Below are 10,974 nucleotides of genomic sequence, written 5' to 3'. Positions count from 1 at the left end.
CTTGCTTTCTTCAGCAAATCAAGTAGATAGCCGTTGGGCTTGGTTTTTGTCGCCAGATAGTGACTGATATAGTGAAAGACCGGGGAGGGAGAGAAAAAGGCCAAGCGTAAGATCCAGGACAACCGAGTGCAAATCAATGGGCGGCAGGGCTTCATCATTGGGAAGATCCTGGATTCCTTCGAGATTCCTCCATCTCCGGGGAAGGGGGAATAAGATGGGAAACAGCTAAAGTGGCTAAAGACAATAATAGATGAAAGTGGCTACTCTCCTTTCTTTCTTCCTTGGTTGCGATGAGAGCACGAGTTAGAAGAGAGAGACCGCCCGATCTCTCAATCAGGGCAACCAAGGATGCCACGAATAATTGCACTGGTCGGGCCCCGTGGGCTTCCACAGGCATCGCTAAACTTTAGGCCTCGGTCATACCTTGAACTATTGTTATAATAGTTGAACAGGGAAAGCAAGGAATGTGGGAAGTGATGGGCAATGATAAGCGGTGAGAGTGACTGGGAGTGGAGAGAAACTTCCAAACACTCTTTTCCTCATCAGAGGAGATCAAGAAAGAAGACAAGCCGCCTCATGATTCCACGCATTAGAAAAAGGATGGAGGACATTATGATTCCACCCGGCCATTTAAAAAAGATGGAGGTTATTGGGCTAAACTTTTGGCTTAATGCAGCCACATGTGCGCACTCTCGAGTCATTGCATGGCTTAGTGTGTGTTACGTGGCTGTCAGGGCTATTTTGCCGCTGTTCGCGGAGATACTTTGTTGCTAATTAATGGGTAATAATGGGGTTCTATAGCAAACTTGTAGCTGCTTGATGATCTTCTCTCCATGTGGAGGTGAAGATGGAAACGTTAGGTTACGATGCAAGAAGGCCCCTAGATGGATTCCCCTATGTGGTCATTCCTTCCTATATATCTGTTAATTCCTATGCATTATGTTCCTAGGTTTGTCCTATGTACGAATAGCTTCCACGAGGGTCACAGGATCAACAAAGTCGTGTTAACGTAGACAACCTGACGGGCCCATTGGACCACTCATGGACCCAATTGACAACGTGATCCCACCCAAACTGAGTCAGGTAACCCAATTCATGGTGTAGTGGACGCATGTGCATAAACATCAAGCCAAGGGTGACATATCATGTACTTTGGGACCGCCACTCGCAACTTGACCATGCCAGCTTCTTTCCTCAATCATTCAGCTTCCTGTGCTCACGCGGTATTAATTGATTCCATGGCGGATGCAGCAGGTCAAGATACGTCTCTCTCTTTTTCTCTCTCAAAACTAATTAATAAAGAAAAAACATGACGAAAAAAATATGAAACCAAGATTAAATTTTCAAACCTAGCTCTCTCTCTCCATCTCCAAGACTCCAACTCCAAGTATGGGACTGACTATTCCTGTCTCAAACTCCGGCATGGAAGAGTCCAAAGTGTCGTTTGGTAGAGAATACAACACCCACCTCGCGCACACAAAACTTCGGAAAGGTGGCACATGGCGGGCAACAGTCCTTTTCCTTTTTCCAGGCTTGTCTCCTTGCCTTCCTCGCCACCGAAGAAAGTGCTTCTAGGAACGAGGAATCGAGAGGCTTTCAATGGAGCAGGCAACTCATCGGCATGGAGAGAGAGAGTTGCAAGTGTGTATGCATGTAGTCATTGAAATTGACCATTTGAGCTATAATCTTATCGTTTGAATTGATTCAAAGGTGGGCTATAGATCCTTCTATCATCCTCGAGGAGAGTAGTGGCGGTCCTTAGTGGCGGATATGGACAAGAGACTGATTTGGAATTGATAAGGATGTCATGAATTCCACCGGATATGCCTTGTTAGCAAGTGCCAAATATTAATTTGTCATCGGAGCATTGTTCCATTCCAATTTATCTCTTAGACTAAAAGCAGCATTATCAAATGGTCAATGTCAAATGGAGAAAATGTATCACATGACCCTTTCAATAAGAAATGAGAAGAAGACAACAAAATAGAGAGAGGGCAAGGAAGAGATCAAACTTGTGCTCGCTCCTCGCCCTCACCCCCACACCTAACTTGGTGCATCACCACTTAGAAAACGAACAAATTTGAGATAACTCTCGCTTTGATAGATAGTGTGTCAAACCCCAGCCACAAGCACGCCCCACCTCTCTCTCTCTCTCTCTCTCTCTCTCTCTCTCTCTCTCTCTCTCTCTCTACGTCAGTCAATCCAATTAGGAAAATGGCAATATACAGCATATACAAATTACTAGTAAAAAAGCCAAACCCCACTCACTCCCATTCTGCGGCTAGCCAGCTTGCTTGTCTCATCATCAGAGATGAGACACTATGTCTCCAAGGTGATTTGATGGGGAAAAAGGAAATGGCGCCCAGTGTTCTCCTTCAATCTATAAGACTCTCCTGCCGTCACTTCGGTTCCGAGGGGCGATGGAAAGCCATGAGCTGCTTAGCCTCTGTTTTCCACCTTTGTTCAACGTCTTGAGCAATCCTCATTGCGTCCATTGACGCCCCAAGAATTCCACGTTTTGTGAACCCCACAGCATACAGCCCACGTTCCCCTTTCCATCCATTAGGAAAGGGCCTCCTCGGTAGCCCATCCTTCTCCGAGAAGAACTCCCTCTCCTGCCGAACCAAACCAATATCCCAAGTGAGCAGATATACAGTAGAAACTTATAGCAGGTTCATCAGCACAAGCCTACTGATTTTAACCGACCGAACCAAACTAATTAGGCCAGTATACGAGATAAAACAGCAATACTGAATTTGATAAAAGAAACAGCCATAGAAATTTTGATCAATAGAACAGTGAATATCAACTGCGGCACAGGTATATCAATCACACTGTAAGTTAAAAAGCACCAAAGTCTTGATCTAAAAATATTTTTTAAAGGGAAATTAGCCTTCGGTATCCTCATGATAAACTAAATCTTAAATCCTTCCTTTTATAAAGAAAGGGGTAACCCAGGCCGATAAAATGCAGCAGGACGTTGTGATGTATACCTTTAACCAAGATGGCACATTGCTCTTGTAGCCGGTGGCTAAGACGACAGCATCGAACTCCGACGATCTCCCATCTACAAATTCCACTCCATGTCCTGTGAATCTCTTTATCGCAGGGCAGACCTGTGGTGCAAGAAAGAGAAGTCCCGGCAATCGTGAGCAAAAGCCAATGATGTAATTGGAGGGGAGGGATCAGTAACCCATGAGAGGCATTGCTATGGACCTTGACATCTCCGGATTTGATCTTCCCGAGGGTGCCGACGTCGAGGACGGGAGTCTTGCCGGAGAGCGACTTGAGTTCGAGGGGTCCAACCTGGGGCCGCTCAAGACCGAAGCGAGCTGTGTTGCCGAGCATGAGGCGGGCGACGAGCAGGAGCAAGCGATCCACCATCTGCACTGGGAACCACTTGAGAAGCCGCATGGACAACCCGAAGGTGGAGCCGCCGAGCATCTCCCGAGGGAGAACGTGCACCTGGCGGCAATAAAATAACGGGAAAGAGATCAAAAAAGGGGCATGGAGATGAGATCGAATGAGCTGTCGAAGGATATATATGATGGACAGATCAGAGTTGGGGCATGAACTGGACCCTGACCTCAACCTCTGGCCTGGTCTTATTGCTAGCAGTAGCACATCTTTGGGATGCAACTTTGGTGCAGCCTACTCATGCCCTTATCTCCAACACATTCTTTATGATACCCAGTATGATGGCTTGAAATTTGTTCTTCTTATTTATTAGGATTTGAAATGACAAAGGTTGCTTTGCTTGTGGCAATGGGGGCCCATGCATTTGTGCATATATGTTTCATGATATTTTGTACAGCTTTTGCATCAACTTTCGGAAAGAAAAAGATGAGAGCAGATAGAGTGGTTTCTGATCGAGGAATAGTGCTCCTCGCGGGGAATGAGTCCCAAGAAAGGGAAGGTCGACTGGAATTTGTGGCTTGGAAATGAATGGTAGTGGACATTTTCACAAGAAAAAGACAACTTCCATGGCGAATCTATCTTTCCTCGCATGCCAAAACCTTGCTTTCTCCCTTAAATTTTAAAATACTGCGTTTCAAGTTTAAATACAAGGGGAAGTGCAACACGTGAGCCGACCTATCGTTTTGCTTTGCTCCTAACGAGTGGTCATGGCACTAGCACTAAAAACAGCAATCACAACTATAACACCATGATGATTTTTTAAACAAATGACACTAATCAGGGACCAAAAGCAAATCCAGTTAGTTACCTACGCCCGAAAGAAATAAAAAGAAAGCAATTAGGACCCAAAGAAAATTTTGTTTGACTAGTATCGAAGAATAACAATAGAGGGCTCTTCTCATGGTTCCGAAAATGACATGCAATGAAAGCTACATCCGACTTCCACTAGGAGAATGCACTTTTGAATGATTTGCGGATAAAACCGCATTGCGTTTCTAATCATATTTGTCTAAATGTGTGAAAGAAAGAGGAAGAAAAAGTGTATTAATTGATGTATATCGATGCAGAGAAGAAGAGCTCACCGTATCTCTTACGACGATGGAAGGGTAGGCATTGTGATTGCAGAGGTCCAAGCAGACCTCCATCCCCGAGTTGCCGCACCCGACGACGAGCACCCTCTTCCCCCGGAACACGTCGCCACTTCTGTACATGCTTGTGTGCATGATGGACCCCTTAAACTCCCGCACGCCGTCAATCTCCGGCAGGACGGCTTCTGCATTCTCCCCGGTGGCAACCACCAGCCACCGGCACACGTACTCCGTCCTCTCCTCCTTGTTGTTGGTCGCCGCCGTCCTCACCCTCCAAAACCCGAGCACGGCGTCGTACTCGGCGCTGACCACCGTCTCATTGAAGGCCGGCCGGATGTCGAATCGCTTCGCGTAGTCCTCGAGGTAGGCGATGAACTGCTGCTTGGTGGGGTACGTCGGGAACCACCTGGGGAACGGCATCAGCGGGAGCTCGCAGAACTGCTTGGGGAGGTGGAGGCGGAGGCGGTCGTACGACTTGAGCTGCCACAGGGAGGCGATGCAGTTGGCGCGCTCCAGGATCAGGCTGGGGACTCCCTTCTCTTTGAGGCAGGCGGCCACGGCCAGCCCGGACGGCCCGGCGCCGACGATGATGGGAACCGGGACCCAGACGCACCTCTCGACCTTGGCGGCGGCGGCGGGCTTCATCGTCACGCAGTAAGAGTCGCCCGCGGAGTAGTATTGGTAGAACAAGGGGTCATGGACTCGCTTGCCTTCTGCCTCCCTCCAGCAGTCCATGAAGAAATATCAATTTCGAGTACCTCCTAATCTCTTTAGAATGGAGCACTAGTAGTTGCAGCAGTATTAATCGGGAGGGTGGATAAGGAAGAGGGAAGAGATCCCGAAATCATTGCCTTTCTTCTTCTTTTTTTTAATGTTCTCTTTGGTCTCCTGGTTGACACTTATCCACAAGTGGATTAGGCTGGTACGAGAGAAGCATGGAAGTTCTCCTAGTTTTGCGGGAAACGGGAGGGGAATAGAAAGCCTTATCCTTTTGGGTGATTTCCGGCGGAGGAGGAAGCGGAGAGGGGGGCGAGCCAAGCCCCAAGGGTGGGGGAAAGTGAGGGAAAGCGCGGGGGCAACCGAGAGTGAGTGAGTACTGGGATTGGGTTAGTTATATTATTCCTCCTGCTAGCTTTATACACATGGGTACTAAGTGGAGTTGTAGGTGTGACATCTATTATTCTTCTTCTTATTATTATTATATGATGAATAAAATCGAGCATATGCGGGAACCATTCCTTTAAAGTTTTTTTTGTTGCCGGACAGAGAGAGAAAGAGAGTTCCGAGAGAATCTTTGCTCTTTATTTTTTCCTTTAATGTTCAGATTTCTTTCTGGTTGGTTACATATATATGAACACTATTAATTTTGATGAATATTGTCCTTTGATTAGAGTGCACACAATGCTTATGTGCCCTAGTAGTGGGACATGTAAAACTGTTCCCCTAATCTTTGGCAACAAACTGGCAAATCAAATAAATCAAGCAAGTTTGAAATAGTTGTCCAATCCCCGAAACAGTAGAAATGGATAGAGAGAGAAAAAGAGAGAGTCCTATCGTCCGGGAGATTCATGCGGTCCACCAAATGATATGAGTTCTAATAAGAAAGATATGGAGAGAGAGAGAGAGAGAGAGAGATGGGAAGGGTCACCAATGATGGCATTGCATTAAGAGCAAGATGGATGGAAGCAGATGATCGTTATTATGCGAAGACAGACGCCTGACATAACTAACTAAAATCTCTAAATCCATGAAAGCAGCAACGGACGACTCGATAAATCACCAGAGGATCATCGTGATCTAATTAATAGCGCGCATGTGCACTTTTTTCAAGAGCCGTTGGCCTCGACGACTTCTCCCCAATTCCTCGCCAACTCCCTCGGCGCCTCGCCCACACGGTCACACCCCACCTTGCGCAGGTTTCTCTCTCTCTCTCTCTCTCTCTCTCTCTCTCTCTCTCTCTCTCTCTCTCTCATGCACATACATACACACAAAATAAACGCTTGCTCTAAGGCATACGATCAATACAACCGGATCAGAATTTTGAATTTCATTTTTGTTTAGGAAAACGATTGGATTAGGATTGTGAACATGGCTTGAATTAATAAATTCATAACAGTTGTATGTATAACAGGCATTAGAATTAATGACGATTGGAATTTGCTCGTCATTCTATAACTAAAGTTGCAAATTTTTTTTGGCAAAATTCTCAACTTGGAATGGCCGCCATATGTATTGTTATTTGATCTTTTAGTTGTTTATTATATAAGAGCAAAAAATTATTTTGCTCTTTGCACGCGCGCACGCGGACATACAATTTGAGACATTTTGATGCAATTGACTCTCGAGAAAGCTAACACGAACGGAATTGAGCGACACTAACTGTATAGAAAGAATTTTGAAAAATCAAATTAACAAATAAAAGAGAAAGAACTAAGAACAACTTATGACTACTTGATTCTCGTGATAAACTGAAGCATATGGATAGAAAGAAACAAAAGAGTTTTTCAATTCCAAGCTAGGGCTCCCATGATAGCTCTAGAGGAAGCACTGTTTCTCTTCTCGAGTTGGACACAACTCTACTCCAGAGCAAGCAAGAAACCGATTTCGATCAGAGGTCCTAAATGCACTGAAAGAATGAAAAAAAAAAAGAGGGGGACAAGAGATGCTGAGACACAAACCAAAAGAGCCCAAGCTGAAATCAAGAAGAAGCTGAAGTCCTCACACAGAAACAGAAAAAAACCCAGAACTTTGCATGTAAACATGCATCTCAAACTTCATTATGTTACATGAGTAACGTCACACCACCTTTGTAAATATCAGGGGCCACCCTTGTCAAATGGCCTACTACCAACTTCTGCAAATACAATTACATCACCAATAAACTACCGGGTGGGTCACACCTCCCACTTCCATCAAAAAAAAAAAAGAGAGCCTAGAAGCAAAACCTTCATCATTTTAATCTCAGCCAAATATATCTTGCGACCATCTAAATAACGAGTATGGTTTTGAAACATTGAAATGAGCTGTCAATTATTTATGTTGATTTATGGTTTTTTGAATATGCCACAAAAGCAAATAGATCACAAAAGTGACCCCAAAAATGCAATATTTATATCTAGTGCAAAATCACAATTTTCTCTCTATTGCAAAGCATGATTTTTTAGAATCTCGTGTATGATTATATGAATTTTGATGTTTCGAGATACTTTGGAAATTTAGATAATCCATGATTGAGGGATTTCTTTGAGAAGAGTTTCTTTAGTTTTGTCTCCAGCCACATCACTCATTTTCAGAATTCCATGTTACCATCTTTTTCTTAGAACTAAGCATTTCATTCTACAGTATATGCATGATTTTTAAAGTGATATTCAGGTTTCCCCAAACTGTAAGTAAGTCTATCCACTGCACAACCATTGTGGATCTAAACACATGCCTGATTCTCATATATTTTCCTTTTTTAAGCCATGGCATCCTTGTCAAATTAAGAATCCAAATCTATTCAAATCCAATTACAAGTACATGCATAATTCTAATTAAATACCATGATCAGCTTGTGGTGAACCTAAATAGATCCATGTTGGAATATCCCCAGTTGACATGGGCCATGGTCCAAGTCTGCTCTGATACCATTTATTACAATGCAGGTTCTCTTCTCAAAAAGCTAGCTAGAAAATATTATTTAAATTTCTTAGCCCTGTATAAGTACATAAGATATATGTAGTATATAGTTGATATGGAACTAAACACACATCTGCACGAATTTTTGCATAACAATCAATTTCTATGTAAAATTAACTTCAAATTCTTGCTTCAGTTCTAAATAGTTGAATATTAACCTCAATTTATATTGTCACACCAACTGGAACCTGGCCGGCTTTTCAGGGTCATAATCATCATGTTGATAAGAATATCTGTGGCCATCGGCCAGTATTGTTTTTATTTTTAATTGCACTACGTCAACCTTTAAAATTAGAATGGTGCTGCATATCTTGTTTAAAACAATGAAGGTAAAGAAAAAAACGAAAAAAAAAAAGCCATTTGGATGCTTAAAAGTTCCCAGCCACATTAAAGCACGTCCGGCGCTTCTTAGATTTTTACTAGTTTAGTGAAAAATATAGCACCAAAGATTGTAAGTTCATTGAATGAAATGGTGAATTTCAGAGAGATGATGATGAAAAAAGTCGCATTCCATTACCCTATTGATAGTTATCTAGAGCGAACAAAGCTTACTTATATACTATTCAGACCAATTTAAATAATTACGCAAATAAAGCGAATCCTAACTAAAGAGTGTAGGCCATACTGATATGATAACATTTAACTAAGACAGCACTGAACCGGCCCTCAAAGATATACCGACACTAGTGGAAAAGGTAGTATCTGCTATGAAGCTCCCCAACTATAAAATGCCACCCCCTCTCCTTAAGAAGTAGAAGCCACCACGACTGAAAAGGCTGAACAACCTATGAGCTGCGCTTGTTTAGATTATGATAGGAACTTCCACGAGCTATTGGGGTTTTGTTAGATGCCCCTTTGCACCCTGTGATCACAAAGCAAATTCTTCATTCCTCCCCACCAAACTAAGTTATCATGTTTGACTTAAACAACAGCATCTTCGTGGCCTAAGAAATGTAAAATAGAAGGGTGAAGTGGCTAGTGAGCACCTTTCCACACCTATATACGGTTTTTGGAAAAGCCTACTCCCTTTGTCTACTTGGCTGAGTGGGTTGGATGAACCACGAACCAAAGAATGTCTGTCCTTTTTCTCTCTCTCTCTCTTTTAACCTCAGGTTCAGGGTGAACTCAAAAAAATTTGAAATCTTTGAGCTTTAGAATGCTCGAGTTTAAGCATGAAGAAAGCGACCAACTTTGAAGATACCCTGCATCTACCCAAAAGCGAAAACATTCTTTGGGACTACCGGGGAGCCGCACCAAGTGCGTTAGGTACAGAGGCGTAAGCGTGGCCCGCAGCGTAGCCCTCGGCGATGCATGGCATGTCATCTCGGAGCGGGATGTGCCGATGAGTCCTTTATCCTTGTTCCCGGCATGTCTGCATAAGTAAAACTATGGAGGACCCACGTACCAGGTCGCCCTTCACTTAATTACCTGTCCGACGTCCGGTCCAATCCATGGAGACATGATTATGCCACGTTGGAGTCCATCCATGCCATCTCATTGCCACGTCCGATCGGGTGACATGGTGGGTGCTTCGTAGCTAAGAGAAGTTTCAAGGAGCTTATGGATCGCTAGTATGTTCTTTTGCAGCAGGGTGCTTCAACTTTGCTGTTGTACCATTTTTTTTCTACAACATAAAGTGATCATTAAATGACATGCTCATACGGCGATGGGTGCACTTCTGATGTCTTTATCTAAATGGATTCAAAGTCTTACGGTGATATCTAAATGTCTTTTTTTTTTAACAATAGCAGCAGCAGCAGTAACAATAATAGCAATAAAAGCAGCAGTAGCAACAATAGTTGTGTAGCAATGCTATACTAAAAAAAAAATTAAACTTGTTTTACTTACATCGAAGAGAGTCCTTATCTTTTACTACTAGAGCTTTAGAAAGTTCTTGCAGTTTAAACTGAGTGGTCCGGGTGAGATCGAGAAAACATGTCATATCTTGATGTCAATTTTCTTACAAAGTGTCTGGATGGTAGATAATGGGCTGCAAATGATTTGCTGATCAAGAATGATTGACCGATGAATATAGCCGATTTGTGTGTGTGTGTGTGTGGCTTTTGAGAAAAAACTATACTATATAATTCTCTCAATACTCCCTATTTAACAATGCCATTATTTAGCATATTAATACTATTATTGTACACCAACACTTCAAAAATATACCTCCAGTAGTGATATAATTGACATTGATATTATTATATAATGTTTATCACTTTTCAAATTGGGATGGGAAAGACTTAAACGCCAAAGACATGACTAATCTTCTAATCAAAGGAAATTCAAGAGAGATAAGTATTTGCTCCAAGCCTCATCAATAGAATAAAAACATAAATTCTTAATTGGAATTAGCCAACAAGCAGAAATCACCACAGCTGGAAACAAGTTGTTATCTTTTCTGCATTGAACAAACTTCCATATTTTGCTTTTGTACTTTTCACTACTGGCAATCTCCTTAAACGTCTCTTGACATAAGTCGCAGGCAAAGTAGCCTGGAGAATGAGGTAACTTGAAATAAAATCGCGTAGCCAGAAACCAGAGATTAACTCAATCGCCCATATCGTGATCTAAGAACTTAAATATTGTGATATGATGCAGTTTCATAAGAGAGTGGTGATTTAAGTGCTTGCTTGGCTGGAAGAAAGGCTCGTACGGTACACTTAAAAAAAGTGAAACGCATGATACGTGTATGTAATGGAAGCCAACTTTAGTTTTTTTTAAAAAATGGAGGCCGATGCTAAGCTCAAAGCTAGTATACGGCCTAGTTTGCAGGATATATAGGGTGGGT

The 10,974-nt window shown here is 42.9% G+C and overlaps 1 protein-coding gene across 1 annotated transcript; it reads right to left on the bottom strand.

The window, feature by feature from the left end:
- Nucleotides 1-1,894: 1,894 nt before the first annotated feature.
- Nucleotides 1,895-5,599, bottom strand: LOC103701421 (indole-3-pyruvate monooxygenase YUCCA2-like). Its single transcript, XM_008783457.4, has 4 exons — nt 4,500-5,599; nt 3,217-3,465; nt 2,994-3,116; nt 1,895-2,615 (listed from the first exon to the last, which is right to left on the bottom strand). The coding sequence occupies exons 1-4, from the start codon at nt 5,238-5,240 to the stop codon at nt 2,400-2,402; spliced, it is 1,329 nt and encodes a 442-aa protein (XP_008781679.1). The 5' UTR covers nt 5,241-5,599; the 3' UTR covers nt 1,895-2,399.
- Nucleotides 5,600-10,974: the final 5,375 nt, after the last annotated feature.

This window comes from Phoenix dactylifera, chromosome 9 (genome assembly GCF_009389715.1).
Source record: "Phoenix dactylifera cultivar Barhee BC4 chromosome 9, palm_55x_up_171113_PBpolish2nd_filt_p, whole genome shotgun sequence".
NCBI lineage: Eukaryota > Viridiplantae > Streptophyta > Magnoliopsida > Arecales > Arecaceae > Phoenix > Phoenix dactylifera.
This window is presented reverse-complemented; position numbering and strand designations above follow the sequence as displayed.

Bases quoted from the DNA above. Each gene is read 5' to 3' on its own strand.
- LOC103701421 (XM_008783457.4), bottom strand. From the start codon at position 5,240: ATGGACTGCTGGAGGGAGGCAGAAGGCAAGCGAGTCCATGACCCCTTG. The intron at 3,466-4,499 runs GTGAGCTCTTCT...TATTGCCGCCAG, and splicing joins CCATCGTCGTAAGAGATACG to GTGCACGTTCTCCCTCGGGA. The intron at 3,117-3,216 runs GTCCATAGCAAT...CTTGCACCACAG, and splicing joins TCAAATCCGGAGATGTCAAG to GTCTGCCCTGCGATAAAGAG.